This window comes from Malus domestica, chromosome 04, assembly GCF_042453785.1.
Source record: "Malus domestica chromosome 04, GDT2T_hap1".
In the NCBI taxonomy this organism is placed as follows: Eukaryota; Viridiplantae; Streptophyta; class Magnoliopsida; order Rosales; family Rosaceae; genus Malus; species Malus domestica.
Genome location: NC_091664.1, coordinates 2419316 through 2435150, shown reverse-complemented (window position 1 = coordinate 2435150; position 15835 = coordinate 2419316). Strand labels below are relative to the sequence as shown.

At 38.3% G+C, this 15835-nt stretch overlaps 2 protein-coding genes across 2 annotated transcripts; one reads left to right on the top strand and one right to left on the bottom strand.

Annotated features, from left to right (window-relative positions):
• Nucleotides 1–544: 544 nt before the first annotated feature.
• LOC103400610 (protein transport protein SEC23 E) lies at nt 545–8427 on the bottom strand. Its single transcript, XM_070820404.1, has 12 exons — nt 7277–8427; nt 6989–7162; nt 6484–6645; nt 4840–4982; nt 4100–4175; nt 3800–3972; nt 3598–3679; nt 2829–2906; nt 2260–2421; nt 1880–2143; nt 1687–1791; nt 545–1372 (listed from the first exon to the last, which is right to left on the bottom strand). Exons 1-12 carry the CDS (start codon nt 8030–8032, stop codon nt 1226–1228), a joined length of 2322 nt encoding a protein of 773 aa, XP_070676505.1. The 5' UTR covers nt 8033–8427; the 3' UTR covers nt 545–1225.
• A 3803-nt stretch (nt 8428–12230) lies between these two features.
• LOC103400612 (uncharacterized) lies at nt 12231–15329 on the top strand. Its single transcript, XM_008339263.4, has 2 exons — nt 12231–12582; nt 13183–15329. The coding sequence occupies exon 2, from the start codon at nt 13220–13222 to the stop codon at nt 15188–15190; it is 1971 nt and encodes a 656-aa protein (XP_008337485.1). The 5' UTR covers nt 12231–12582; nt 13183–13219; the 3' UTR covers nt 15191–15329.
• The last annotated feature ends 506 nt before the right edge of the window (nt 15330–15835 follow it).

The following is a 15835-nucleotide window of genomic DNA, read 5'->3' as shown; positions in this document are numbered from 1 at the left end:
CGTCTATCTCTAGGCCTTCTCACATAGATCATGTCGATCAATAATCACTCGAATCTAAAATCATATTACTGTTAGATTGAATGGTAGCCACTTCAGTGATTCTTCGAAGTACCTCATTTGTCTAATTTCTTCATGTCAATTGACCCAATAAGCCTAGCATTATTTATGGTATTAAAATACGGTACAAATATATGGTAAGTCTAGCATTGAGTCAAAAAGCGAAGTTGGAAGTTAAAAAAAGCAGATTAACCTCTGAGCTTGAGGTAGCTCATCGTAGTGCTGCTATTCCTGGAAGGATTTTCTATGGTCGACCAGAGTGAGATACTACGAGATTTTTAACCGTCAGATCTTTGATTAAAAATACAAAAATCAAAGACCTAATCGCAACCCAGAGCACCACAGAATTTTTGTTCCTGGAAAGCTTGAAGAGCGTTATATTTAAATTCAAGGATGACGGAATCAAGTTCTACCACCATGGAAGAACATAAAAAGGGCAACAAAACAAAAGAACAACCAAAATATAATTCACATCGAGGAAACGAAATGAGCTCAACAGTTCGCACATAAATTTGGCAAATGAACGACAACATTTCAGTCGACCTCACTTAGTGGAACAAGGCTTTGTTGTTGTAACTACGACATTTCTATTGGGAAGTCAATATAACGGCAGATATCCGGTAACATTGATGCCCTCAAATTCAACCTGAATGAATCCAAACACTTTCTTTTCTGGGCGTAATATATGTTAAAAATAAAAGTAAATACAGCCTAAGCTTCATGAACCCACAAGAGCATATAACTTAAATATTAAGACACACAAGAAAGTACCTCCTGACCTCGTTGAATGCAGAAAATGTAAAGAAAGTTCTCACAAAATATCCTCCTGACTTGGCTGCACAACCGAAGCAGGAACGCTCGCTCTTTAAGTCAAATTCCTGTCACACACCTTTCTTTCCAAATATATCAAACACATTTCGCCTTTCGTGTCCCTTACTCTAACAAAAGGAAGCACTAAATACCTTCCCCGCACCCCAAAGAATGTTGCGAGCTTTTTTCCCTTATTAAATGAATGTGGGGGGTCGGACCTCTTGCTTTTAGACACATTGGAAATAAAGGAAAGCAACTGAATGGAACAGGATGACGAGAGCAGGTTGAAAATCTAAACCAAGTTTCCCCGCACCAAAATCGAGTATAGCTGCAGAATTCGAAATTCTACCTGGCTCTCTCAAGATTGCACTGCCAGCCTCTGAAGATGCTCAAAGAAAACTTGAAGGCTTACATCATCTGTGAAGATAACATCTGAACCGGCAGCCATTTCATGCGCATTGTTGTATGTTGCTGACGGGTTCAACTTTGCTAACAAGAACCTTGCCTGCAGAGCATATCAGTAGAAAATAAGTAGGCGTTCAGAATACAGTGCAAATTCATCTGCCCTCATGAAATGCAGTAGAGTTGACAATTGTCACTAGCGAAGATTAACTCATGAAAAATTAAAATTTTACTCCTGGCCCTCTCGTACCAACAATAACAAAGTAAATACCAAACTAGCACTCTACACACAAACGGTTTACCATAATTTTTAAATTGTAAGTTCTAACAAATTAAAATCGAGCCCAGATGAAAACTATCAACAGTGCAACTGGGGAAGCAAGAAAATAAAACTAAGATTTTAAGAAAGTTAAAAACCTGGGAGCCATGCTGATCGCACACCACCAATCTAGGGACAGGGAAACGGTCCCGAACAATCAATTGTGTATCATCGTGGGGAGCTTGCAGTAGTTGTGCAAATGCCTGGAAACAAAATATGTACACAGTAAGTTGAGACAATAACAACATTTGCACAGCACCAGTCCAGGAATCATAAACTTAGCATTCATACCTGGTGTTCTGGCTGATTCTGGTATCCCATGTTACGCCACTGTGCTATTGTCATTCCATGGAAAATGACTATACTAAAATATGAATCCAACAAGAGAATACGGTCGGCTGCAATGGATGCCACATCCAACAATGCTGGCTGAGGCAGCGAATTAAATGAATACGATATTAATGATGGTTGTATCATGACAGCAGCATTGCTGATATTTTCCCGATTTAACAACACGCGAAAATATGCTGTTTCATCTGGGCTGTTGTTGAAAACCTGCAAACAAACCATTTCAGATCCCAAAGTGGGAAAAAAGATAAAATGTTAGCAATAGTTTGCAATATTAATATCAAAACAAAAGAGATGAAAGGGAGAGGAGCAATCATGGTTACCTGCACAAATTGTGAGCGTCGGAGGTTAAACATAAATTGAGGGAATAATGAGAAAGAGGGATTTAAAGTAAAGGATGATGGATCATCTTTTCGATAATCACCAAATTTCGAACAGAGGCGAATAAGTCCTCGATCCAACCATCGTGTAGCATCAAAAGATTCCTATATGAAACAACGTCAAACCTTTTTTGAGAATTCTATACTTGAAAATTACAAGAAAAATAATTCAAGAAAAAAAAATCATCGGTGAAGAACCAACAAAATACAAGTAATCTACAATATAAGGGTGAAAGCTTAAGATATTCATAAGAAAGCAAAACCTATAAATTTTGTTAAGAATTTGCTATCAATCAAATTAAAGAAACAATGACTAAAAGTTTGATATATCAACAGTCCTGAGATAAAAATTGGCGTACTAAGAAAGCAAGACCTATAAATTGTGTTAAGAATTTGATATCAATCAAATTTAGGCCTTAACTTTAGGATACCTTCTAACCTGAAGTTGTGAGATATGAACATAACAAATAGGAAAAAGTAGATAACGGAAGATGAGAATGGCTGTGAACTACCTCTGACTCCATTTTCAAGGAAGTTTTTCTTGCCATTACTACAGCAGCAGTCTCTTGGTCAAATCCTTGAACCAATTCCTGTAAAGTCAAAGATCCCTCTGCGTCAGTGATATCCTTTCAATCAAGCTCAGTAATTAATAATCAGTTGGCAGCATAGGAAAATATAACTAAGAAGAAAACATATCATTCCACACAAGGTTCAGGCTCCTATTACATGGCCAACTATTTGATAGCAGCTTTAATAAGCAAAGAGAAAAATGACAATTCAACAACTCTAGGAAACCAATCAATGTGCTAGAACATGATACATTTCTTTTTGGTGATATACAACAAACATTGGCAACTAAGAACAAAATAAAAAGTACTGTTTATTCAAAATGCATACTCACACTTGTTCATACATCACACTCCAACCAATTTCACAATTTTCGCACAATGATGAAACCATATTATACCTTTTTACAAACATTTGTATTCTTTCTCCATTATCCAACTCTTACTTGGACTTAATAAAAGGATTAACAGAAAAATATTAAAAAGGAAAAGAGAAAGCAGAATAGTTTTTCCTTGCTCGGTTATCTAAATAAAAGGAAGTACATGTGTGTGAATGTGTCACAACACAATCATGCAACGAGAACAAGGGTGTTTATGATATCCAAGGAAAAAGGTGAATTTAAAAGAACCAAGCTTCACCAGCTATAGCAAAGGCTAAACTATTTTACAACCTAAACAAATATTTTGACAAAAAAATGAAAGAAACTGAAATAACCTCTGAGCTAACTGAACTATCTATCCATTGTCTAGTAATTGTTGTTACTCGAAGCATCATTTGACCTTCAGGGTTTTGAAAACTGCAATTTAAGAAAGCACCCAAAATTCAGTCTTCACATAGAACTAACAAGAAAAATTTAACCAAAGGGTGCCATAAGATGTTTCATCGTTGAAGGTCATGATACAATCTTCAAGCATACCTTGTAAGAAACTGCAGATACAATTGTGGATTTACAGTTCCCGGTGTATTTGACTGATCACTAGATGACAAATCAAAGAAAACTGTCAAGCAAGTACTCTTGTCAAGGCCACACATTTTCCAAGCTGTTGTATTCCCCTCCCCTATAGCAGTATCAGCAACAGCAGGTCCTTTCTGCCAGGCTTAGAAAATTTAACATCAAACTCCCCAAACACATGTAAACCAAATACATTTCAATGGCTCTAAACATTATGCCACAAAAGCATATAAATACAAGCTCTAAATCAACAAATTGTCCAACCTTCTCCAAAGATGTGCAAGGTCCAATAATCCCTTGAATTTTTATGTCCTTAGAACAGTTGATCTCAAGCATACCACTGAAACAAATAATGTCATGTAATTAGAGTTTGAACACAAATTTATTAATGATAAAAGTCAAAGCATAGAGAAGAGTAAAAAAAGGAAAATAATTTTTAACATGTCAATGCACATGAAAAAGGCATTGGGAGTACAAATACCTAACCTAAGGGATATGACCGTATAAGCAATAGGAATCCCATATAATGATAAATAGGCCACTGGTACATATACCAAGCAGCCACTCACCTTCAGATATTATAATGCTAACAATCATACACTACCTTATGGGTCCCCTTCTCACTCTATTCTTTGATTCTTCCACCAACCCAAAATGAAAAAGGAAAAGACAAGAAAAACAATCGTGTGTATTGAAAAAGAAACTGAAAAGACCCAGCTAGTATCATTGCTAGCATTTGAACACATCTTCTACAAGCTTAAAGGTCAAAAATCAAGGAATATGATTCTCAAGCCCTAGCTGCATTCCTATAACTATGCTCAAGGTGTATCACAAAAATAACAAGTTACAAGAATCACATTTGGAGCATCACTAGAACATGTCAAATTCAGCTAAATGGTCAGCAATACAACTTTAAAGTTGAGTGCCAAACTAATTATAATGAACTCAAAATGTGAAATGTGAACAAAAAGATCATCGATATGTTTAATGATTATTACACTTACTTGAAACAAAGGCCAAGCGACTGTTCCCCTTCTTCAAAAACACGCTTGAAAGAGTCTTTGAATACAGAATGACCAAAACTTTCTGCCAGAACAACAAGCCCACCAGTTCTTTCAATTGCAACTTTCATTTCTGCAACCCCAACCTATACAAATGAATTGCCTCAAGTCAATGCATAATTAAAATACAATCCAGGTGCATAAATTTCTTAAAAACAAATGAAGAATACTTAGTTTTACAAACTAATTATATCTTAAGATTCGTTGCAGAACCATAGGCACATATCCACAGTTCTTATTCCAGCAAACAAAATTTCCTTGAAAAGAAAAATTAACAGATTCACCAAAAAAATGTCCTTGCATTCTCACTGTATGTTTCAAAAAACCTAGAGTTTATGTCCTACACAGAACATGAATTATTTTTAACATGCATTGAATAAATTAAACGAAAAAAAAATTCTACTCAGAATTAGAACAACATTTTTCCAGAAAACCCTATAGCAGAAGTGTTAAAACAGATGATAATGACTGTTAAATATATATATATATATATATATATATATATATATGTGTGTGTGTGAGTGTATACTGCAATGAACTAAGACAAATTTCATGAATTACACACTGAGAACTCACATTACATGACCAAACCTATAAAAGAAAAGGAACTAGGGTATGGTGATCATTCCAATAATTATAATATTTCTATTTCACCATTCAACAAACATAATTCAAAATTTACTTCCCACACTTTGAAGTTTTAAGTTACCATTATATACTGTTTTTTTCTCGATCATCTGCCGAGGTCAAATAAAGAGTGAAACATAAATTGAGGCACGAAAAGTGGTGTTTCTATCTTAACCCTGAACTATCATAAGAAAAGAAAAATCAATAGACATTATATTCTGAGATATAAACGTGAGTGCATCTGATCCTTTGCAGCTTTAATAGCTCACGGACAAATTTAAAAAGGATCCCAAACTAAAGGTATACATCTGTGACTCTTTTGTTCTTGTTTAGGTTTCCACTGATGGACTACCTATACACAGTACCAATGGTGCTCTACTTTAGTTAGCGATTTCATACAGCTATAAGGAAGAAGCCATGGCCTGGCATTCAACCATTTTACATTTCAAACTTACTATTTCCAATTTGCAATTAAACCTTTCCTCTGTAGTAAAAGCATTACAACCCACTAAATTAGCAAATGTGAGTCTAACAAGCAGTATTCTGACCAGGAATTTTTCTGTTCGGCGATAAATTTTAAGAACTTAATCTAGTCACCAATATCCAAGGAAGGCCATTAAGGACTGCATTGGAGTCGATCACATGATTGTGAAGTTGCATTGTCGAATTGTCCAAAGCTGAATACAATGCTCATTTGATTCTATCATCGAATCACAAATGGTTCACCTAATGCCTCAGAGAAGCGATATACAGATTGAGAAACGCAAGCAATCCATGAACAACAGTAATGGAAATTTGATTGATGGTCAACAATGCTATGTTAACAGTCGGGATGCTAATGCAGCTCAACCATGCACAAACAAGAACATAAGCCCTAATAACTGAATTGCTGATAAAGTTTATGCTTGGGAAAAAAAAAAGGCCAGAACCACAGGAATAATTGCTGAAACAAAGAAAGACCTGATCGAGTGCAGATGCAAATAGGTCCAAGACATGCCCCTGGCTAACCAGCTGCTTTGCAAGATTTTCATAAAATTTGATTGCTTTCTTAAAGTATGGTGCTGCATCCTTATCCAGATCCTTATGGGAGCGTACTGGGTCTGACAAATCTTTCGATACAATCTGCATAACTTTTGTAAATCAGTATCTTTATTGTCTAAAACTTGAATAAATCACATCACTGAAGTATATAAAACTAAGTGATAATAAGCACCAATAGAACCATCCCCTTCATTATGCCTACATACACTGTAATACACAACGATTGTAAATTTCCGAAGTAATTTAAGACCAGAAAGACTCAATATTTGTAAGTTAAATCATCAGAGAAAAGCAAGCAAGCTAAACTGAAGCTGAAGGCAGCCAAAAACACCTGTCAACATTTGTTATCATATACGTTTAGATTCACATCTGCATGCATTCCTGAACACCAAATTGAAAACAAAATAGAATTCTAAAGCCTTACCGCGCCAGGCCCTTCAGTGCATGGACCGCCAACCAAAGCTACAATGCGAGCCCCAGTTCCAGGCACACAAGCTCCAAGTAACCCGGCAGCAACACTCAATGCCACTCCTGTGCACCTGGAAGCACGGCTTCCTTGCGGCACAGGCCACTGGTCCGTTTGCAATTCATCCAACAACTGAAAATTCACAACAATTCAAACCCAATTAGCAGAACCGAAGAATCAACAACACCATTTATTAGAATCCAACACACAAATACAGAAACCAATCAATCACACTTAAAATCCCACCGTGTTCAGTGTGTATTCGCAATCCGAAGCGGGCAACAAGAACCGGGTCACACCAGCACTGGGAAGCCCATTTTGTACCCCCTTCAGCTGGTACCCTCCGCCACCAATTGGACCAGGTCTCCGACCCAAATTGCCGAGACCCAATTGCTCCAAAACCTGTTCCTTTGAAATCTCCTTACTCCCCCGAAAGACATACACTTTCGACAAATCAGAGAACCCCAATTCATGGACCTGAACTTGGGTCCCATACGAAACGAACCCAACAAGCGCATTATCGGGCAGCAACCCAATTGCCCTTTTGAGCGCCGATTTGACATATCCCATCTCCTCCTCGATCATACACGTGTCGAGCACGAAGAGAAAGACCGGGGACGGCAGAGATTGAGGGGCAGCGGAATCCGTCGGCAAAGCGTATTGGAGGGTGGTGTACTGAGGGTATAGCTCACCGGGGAGATTGGTCTCGGAGATCGCGGCGTAGTGAGGCGGGAAGTGGTTGCGCTGGTAGCAGAAAGGGCAGATCCAGATCTTGGCGGTGAAGTCGACGCGCGCAAAGGGGTTGAGAGCGGCAGAGCAGGTCTTGCAGCGGAGCGGCGCGTAGGGGAGCGTGGGGATGTCAGGGTGGGAGCGGATCGGGGAGATGCAGGCGGCCAGTGGGATCACGCACTTGCTGGCCTCCACCTTGGTGCGCGGCCAGACGTTCCACGTCATCCGAACTCCGTCGATCCCTTCCGGGTCTGTGTTCGCCATCTCCGACATCTTTCAAATTCTCAGCTCCCTGAATGCGAATTGGGGTTTTGGGGTTTGATCGGATTGAAATTGGAAGCCTTTTTTTCTGGGTTCTTTTTCTTTCAAAATTTTATCCTTTTTCTGGGGAGAGAGGAGGAGAGTGAAGAGAGGAGGCGACGACCCCTCGAGAAAGGAGAGAGAAAAGGGGTCACCGCAATTCGCACAGGTCAGAGAGAGAGAGAGGGGCTCTCTGAGATGTCGAGAAACTGGATGTGTTATGGGGTTTAAAGAGATGCGTTTTAGGGGGCTGTTCAATCGAGAGAGAGAGAGAGAGAGGATGATCTGAATCAAGGAATGATACGAAATTGTATGTGTGTATGAGCGTGGCTGCCGTTATTCATTTTCTATTCCGAACAGATGTCAAATTAAAATGTTTTTGTGTATCCTTATAAAACTAAGTGGGTTAAAATTTAGATGAAGGAGTATTGGTTTTTTAATTTTTACTCAGCAATGATTTTTTAACTAAAAATTTATGATTATTGATCTTTTGATTCATTAAAATGTGCACTTATGGTTCTTTTCATTAACTGTTTTAGAACTTATGTCAAAACGAGACATGCTAAAAGAATTATTGCCACAATTGGATTAAAGTTGATGTAACATTTCTCCAATCGGGCAAAAGTTGACAATTTCTACAATTTTGTCATTTACTTTTCCATGTTTGCCCCTTGATTCTAATCTCATGTGCATGACACGTGACTCATTTTGACATAAGTTTTTACAGAGTTGACGAAAATGACCATAACTGCACGTTTTGATGAGTTAAGAGACCAATAATCATGAATTTTTAGTTGAGTGAGCATTATTATAATTTTCTCTAAAATTGAGGGTCCATTATTATAATTTTCTCTTAAATTTAACGATAAAATAATTAGTAATTGAAAAAATAAAGAAATATGTGGATTTTTTTTGGTTGAAAAAAAAATGGAATAAGAACCCAAACAAACCTACTCAACAATAAATTTAGACCGAACAACACAAATTGATCTTTACAAATAAAACTAACTGAATAAGAAGGAGTGTCAAAAGAAAAATTACCTAAATCTAAATCAAGACTATAGTTACTGTTTGCCACACAATATATATATATATATATATATATATTATCTGCAACCATGCTGAAGTTCGCATTGCTAAGATCTTGAAAGAAATTCTAGGCATGTCAAAACAAGGGGACCTAAAGGATGATTATTGCACGCTGCTTGCAACACCAAATGAAGTGACTACAAAGTCTCATTCCACAAGTAATTTATTAATCCGTAATCTTCATTCTAATTGTAAGCCCAAGTAAAAACCTCATAGCTCAACACTAAGAATCCCACATGTAGCCAAATTGGCGTAAAATTCATAAATCCATTTATCATCAGAATTTCTAAAAACACCACCTACTCCAATAGAATTGTTACTTCCCTTCTTACAACCACCAACATTAAGCTTAAACTAATCCGGATGAGGAATTTCCCAATGGACAAAAGATTCAAACCTATGTAGTTTATCAACCTTGTGAGAATTAGCCTTCAACCTTCTTCAAATGAAGATAAGTACATATAGCACTTGTAGGCTCATTAGTTATTCCAAAATCCTGCTAAAAATAATTTATCAATGACATATGTCAACATCAGAATAAAGCTCATGGAGTCCTACATCAACTGCGGACGAAAGTCGGAGACTCTCCTCAACTATAAAAGAAGAACATGCTCATACAATTAATTCATAATTTCATTATTTTATTTAAACTCGCCATTAGAACCCACTAATGATGATTATGCTTGAACCTATGTATTTGTGTAAACCCTTCATTATTAATGAGTACTCCTTCATAGACGTAGCCAAACTAAGGGTGACCCACGTACATATTGTGTGTTGCTTCCCTATCTTTATCTCTTTACATACTATCATCACTAGGTGACCAGAGCAGTTGAGTGAATGTTACAAACTTGACACTTTACGTTGTTTCAAAGTCTCGTTGATTTTGTGCATCAACATTTGGCGTTGTTTGTGGGAATGACACTTATTCCTTATTCCTACTCCCACCAGTTTCGTCAAGCTGATTTTGGTTGTTCGTGTACTTTCTTTTGATAAGGCATCTCTCTCCAACGTGGATAACGAAAGAAGCCACACCGTGTAGAACGACACCCCTCTTGTGCTTAGTGTGAGGCAGCGAAGGAAGGAAAGAAAGAAGTTTGCCTTCTAGGCCAATGTCGAAGAGCTAAAGACTCATAACAACAAGATAGCAATAAAAAAATGAGATCCTCCAGAACAATATGATAAGCTCTTCAAGATGCTCCATAAGGCTAGACATACTCAGTCTTATGAGCTTATCGCACCCTATGACTGTGGATCACCACATAAGTACCCATCAACGCAAGAGTTCCCGTCTTTAACATGGACGTTCTTAATGAGGAATGACCTTCTCACCAAAGATATCGATCAATATGAGACTTCTCTCAACCCAATTGCTTTAAACCGAAGCAAGATAAACGAAGGAAGACATCTTCTTGCAAAAGGAATGGAAGGATCAAGAGTCGTTTACGATTACTGTCAAGACTTCTTGATGCAACATTGAGAAAAATCTATCCACATAGGCTCAAGAATCAAACACCCAAAGGTCATCGAAGGGCTCAATCACCTACCACAACGTAGGCCAGCCCCCAATTAAACCAATAAGCAACAAAAAAAAACTAACCTCCACCCCCAATAAGAGAGATTTATGGGTGAGATTAAAATGAGACAAATATTTTGACACTGCATTTAAATTTGGCAGCAAAATGGACAAGTATTTTGACATCGCATTTTAAATTGGCAGCAAAAAATGGAGAATGTCAATCTATGCAGGATTTTGGCATCTCTTTAGGTACTAGAAAACCACCTTTTTTTTGGTCTAAACAATCCCCATTGTACTTTTGACGTTTTCTTGGAGACACTATTAAGTACTAGGCACAATTTTTTATACTACAAATTTTGAAAAATGAGTAATGTTAAGAAGACCATCACTATATGCTAATATTGCCTGACGTCAAAAAAATATAATAACCACCCAGGCCATAAAGCGGTGGGGGTGCACACTATGTTGGCTTTGTGGGCATATTATTTAGATATTTAATTCGAATAATTAAATACGCAACAGAAAAATAATAAATAACGGACAACATGTTATCGTAATTATATATCAGTTGGTTGCGAACGATAAAACAACAAAGAAGGACAGCAAAGAGATCACTCACATATATCCTTAGCCACATGATCATCACTTTGTAAGATCATCCTTGTACTTGCATTCTTGCATTCTTGCATTCTTTCTCTTATTCACTAAGGTTCTAACGCCATGGGCTTTATCTCGAAGAGGATCATCTTGAGCTCAGAAGGGGGATCCTTCTAACCAGTCCATATGGGTCGTTCAAATTTAATCCAACGGTTGCAATTATTATAATTTTTAGACGGCCCCCTGTTTGGAATAGTTGTATTAAATTTGAACGGCCCAAATGAGCTAATTAGAAAGATCTCCATCCTTAGCTCAGGAGAGGATCCTCTTCCGCTTTATCCCATGTGCCAAGCCCTTCTTCATTTGCCATCGGATCCTTTTAATTAAATTAGCAGAGAGCACACACTTTATGTGTGTGTGGACAATTTTTCTTAATAAGTGCATATTTTTTTTAATATTACATAATTACTGTTTTGTCCTTTTTATGTAAATATTGTGCATCAAAAGTGAGTAAATTGGAAAAATATGATTGTCATTATCTCAAAAAAAAAAAAAGGTAAAATAGTAAAAAAAGAGATATGGTTGTCATTTTGTCAAAAGGTACAAAATTACTATTTTGCCCTCCTCATATTATGTATTCAAAAGTGAGGGCAAAATTGAAAAAAGCTGGCGAAAAAAAATTAACAAGGGCTCTTCTCTTAATAATAGTGTAGATAAAGCTCAAACTTATTTAATTAAAACATGTCCAATTGGCCTAAGTAATTAATCCAATATAATTAAAATATAAATGTGATTCTAGTTTTGTTTATTTTTGGGAAGATCCGGCTAAATAATATCTGCAGAAAAAAGTTGTTTGGGTAAAAAATACTCAAAAGTTTGTTGTAACAAAGTAAAAATAAAACTACCAAATAGTTCGTTATTTAAAATGGAAAATAAAATTAAAAAAAAAAAATCTCCGAAACGGGTGTGGTGGCTGTGGTTGTCGCTGTGGCACCCAAGCACCAAATCATTCCCCCAAAGTTTAAAAGTCTCCCGATCCTTTTAACCCTAACTATTTTCTCTTGACCCAAAAAACCAGAAAATCGAAAAACATTTAAAATTAAAAATTAAAATTCCGAACCCTAAGCCCCCAACTCATCGCCCAAACCGCTGCGCCCTCTCTCTCTCTCTCTCTCTCTCTCTCTCTCTCCCTCCCTCCATCTGGGCCTCTGATTCGCCTTAATCGTTGAACACAATTGCGTCAGATTCTTGCATTCCAACCCAGAAACCCGATTTGCACCGCCTCTTGAGATCGACGGCGATCACCTAACGCAGAGAGGTACGCTCCTCAAATCGATTCCCACTGCCCTCTCCTTTTGGTTCTTCAATTGCCGTCGTTTGTTGTTGTTGAATTTCTTGTTTACGAATTGCAATTCTTGTTTTTTGTTACATTTGTATTGAATTCCGCTTTTACGAATTCCAGTTCTTGTTTTTGTTTCAATTGATGTTGTGATTGAATTGCCTGGGGTATTCTCTGATTTGGTTTTGCAATTGTTTGGTTCGAGAAATGGAAATTTGACTAGTTGGGTGTTTTGGGTCGGATTTTATTTAAGATTTGAACCGTTTAATTCATGATTTGTTCTATGCCAATTCAAATTGACCGCGGATTTGATTGGTTTGAATCGGTTCTCGCACCCAATTTATTAATGTTCTTGAATTTTGCCAAGAAAATGTGGGTTTGGTAGGAAGTTTGCTTAAATGTTTGAGAAAGTGTAACTGGAACTCAAGTTTGCAATTCTTTGATTATTTATGTGTGATGGGTTATTTTGGTTTCGTATCAAAATGCTACTTTCGTAGAACAATTTGTTAGAAACAACATGTGGCAGGATACAATTTTGTTTGTACTGAACGCATGAATCCTATATCTGAAACGCTGCAGGAATTGCTTTGCTTGCTTGCTTTCAAGTTTCGAGGAGATGTCTCCAGCATCATCCAGATCTAAGTCTAAGGACAAGAAGGCTGGCAAAGAAACCCAGACACCTATAAAGCCTTCGACGGGGCCTGCTAATGCAGGTAGTGGGATCCCAGCTAGTGCATACAATCCACTTTTAGGAACATTCCATGCCCTTGAATTATCCCCAACATCTTCTGTGTCGCCTCTTCACAGCAATGGTCGTTTCCGCAACATAGATGAAACAGATGACCATTCTGGGGGCTCTGTTGCTACCGGAGTGGAGTATGATTCTGTTTCCAATAATGGTAGCTGGTCGGGTGAGTCGGAAGACCATAAAGATAAGACATCTAATCCTCCTACCAAGCAGGAAGCAGTGCCAGGAGCTGACAATGACAAGCGAGAGAAAATCCGTCAGAAGAATGAGAGGAAGCATCAGCGACAGAAAGAGCGGCGAGCTCAGGAGTTGCATGAACGATGCAGTGGTTATCTCATGTCAAGAAAGCTTGAGGCACTTGCTCAACAGCTTGTGGCAATGGGGTTTTCACAAGAACGGGCAACCATGGCTCTCATACTGAATGAAGGCCGAGTAGAGGAATCAGTAGCATGGCTTTTTGAAGGTGGTGAAGATACAGATAAACCAAGGGATCAAAACTTTGGTGAGGGTAATTTGAAAATTGACATATCAGAAGAACTTGAGCGGATTGCTGATTTGGAAACACAGTTCAAGTGCTCAAAGCAGGAGGTTGAAAGAGCTATTGTAGCCTGTGAGGGTGATCTTCAGAAGGCTGCTGAAAGCTTAAGAGCATCAAAGCAAGAATCACCCTCTGTATCACTGAAGCCTGAAGAAACTGGTGATCCTCCAACTGGTTCTAATGGCAAGCTTCCTGTTGCTGTTAGCCATAACTTGAGGCCACAAACAAAACCCAATCCTCCTCCAACTATACAACAAAGAAGGGATGACAAGGACTTTAATTACACAAAACAAGCAGCTGCAGTTGGAGGATCTTTAGAATCTGCAAGCAAAACTCTGCAGCCTCTGAAGAGAGGACAGCCAAAGTTGGAGTGGGCGAAACCCCAACCAACACCAGTTCTGGCTGAGAGAAGGTTGACAAATTCGGGATCGAATCCTTCAGTTTCCTATTCTTTGGCATCACCTTTGCAGCTCTTAACTCCACCAGTCAAGACAGAAACTCGTTATGTAGCTGTAGGGGGTGAGTCGAAGAACCTTCAGCCTGGAACAGTAAGGGAACCGGTTATTATGATGCAGCGCCCTCAATCTGTCAATATAAAGCAGGCCCCTGCCACCAGTATGAGCTCATCGCCTCCTGGATCCGCTGCCAATTGGTATCCTTCTACTAGTGTTGAGATTATGAGGGCCAGTGGTTATATGCCCCACATGCCTAGCAATAGAAGTCCAAGCCCTAGTAATTTGAGTTCAAATCAGATGTACCACCAGTTTCAGTATCAACAGCAACAGCAGCAGCATTTTGTTCCTGGAAGCAGCCCAGCTGAATCCCCTGGAACAAGCCGAGGGAATAATCTATGGAGTAGGGCAGGTGCATCTCCGACACTTGCTGCTGCTTCCTCCCTTGGACTTTTCTCAGGGTTGAGTTCAGTTGGCTCATCAGGGGCAGCTTCTCCGGCAGACTGGAACGCAGGTGGCGGCTCATCTGGACAGATAGATTACACCAACATTGACTGGAGTTTGGATAGAGGTCTGTCTGCGCCAAGGCCCAATGGGCTGTGGACAGGACTGCCTTCTATCATGAAGAGCAATCCCAACTTTTATGATCCAAAGCCTACTGGTATGGGTGCACAGCCTGGAATGAGAGCGGCTTCCTCTAACATGAACGGCATCTCCTTTGTGGGACTGCAGGATGGAGCTGCTAATGGTGAAGCATCAGCCGCGGCATCCCGAGAGTGGACTTCGCCATTCGAAGGAGAGGATCTTTTTAGTTTACCCAGACAGTTTGTTTCTTCTTCCCCTAGGTGAGCAAAGTATTTCAATGAATAAAATTAAAAAAGAAGACGAAAAATTGTGCGTGGATTTGATGTTGCTGTTGATGCTACAGTGTTCCTTGTTGGTGGATAACCTTTCAGTAGAAAAGCATCCCTGAGTCTTTTGCTTGGTACTTTCTTCTTTTGATAGTTTTATGCATTTTTGCAGAGAGATAAAAAAACGCTGCGGTCTAAGATTGAATTGGAATGTATAACCCGCTATAATCAAGGTAAGGTATGTTGAAAAAAGAAATGGCGAACTTGAATATAGCGGGTTCCGATACAATCCTAGACCCAAATGAGACTAAATCTGAGGTTTGAACCTATGTCTTACTTCCTTGGACAGAGTAAAACAGACAGGCATAGAGGTGGATTTTCGACGAATCATATAATATCGGATCGCAATTTTCAAATTCGGAAATTTTTTATTTTTCGGAACCTTTGGAATTGGAGTATCCTCGGAAATTTGCAGAATATTATTTGGAGTTCATATATTTTATGTGTCAATTCGATCAATTTTTATTAGGAAAACTAATGAAAAGAACTTCAAATCTTTACATTTTAATAAAAAAACCATTCATTAATTTTATTTTAATAATAAAGACAAAAGACTAATAAGAAAGATAATAAAAAAATAAAA

Coding starts and splice junctions, on each gene's coding strand:
- LOC103400610 (XM_070820404.1), bottom strand. CDS start 8,032: ATGTCGGAGATGGCGAACACAGACCCGGAAGGGATCGACGGAGTTCGG. Junction 7,163..7,276: donor GCGAATACACACTGAACACG/GTGGGATTTTAA, acceptor GTGAATTTTCAG/TTGTTGGATGAATTGCAAAC. Junction 3,680..3,799: donor TATCTGCAGTTTCTTACAAG/GTATGCTTGAAG, acceptor CTTAAATTGCAG/TTTTCAAAACCCTGAAGGTC.
- LOC103400612 (XM_008339263.4), top strand. CDS start 13,220: ATGTCTCCAGCATCATCCAGATCTAAGTCTAAGGACAAGAAGGCTGGC.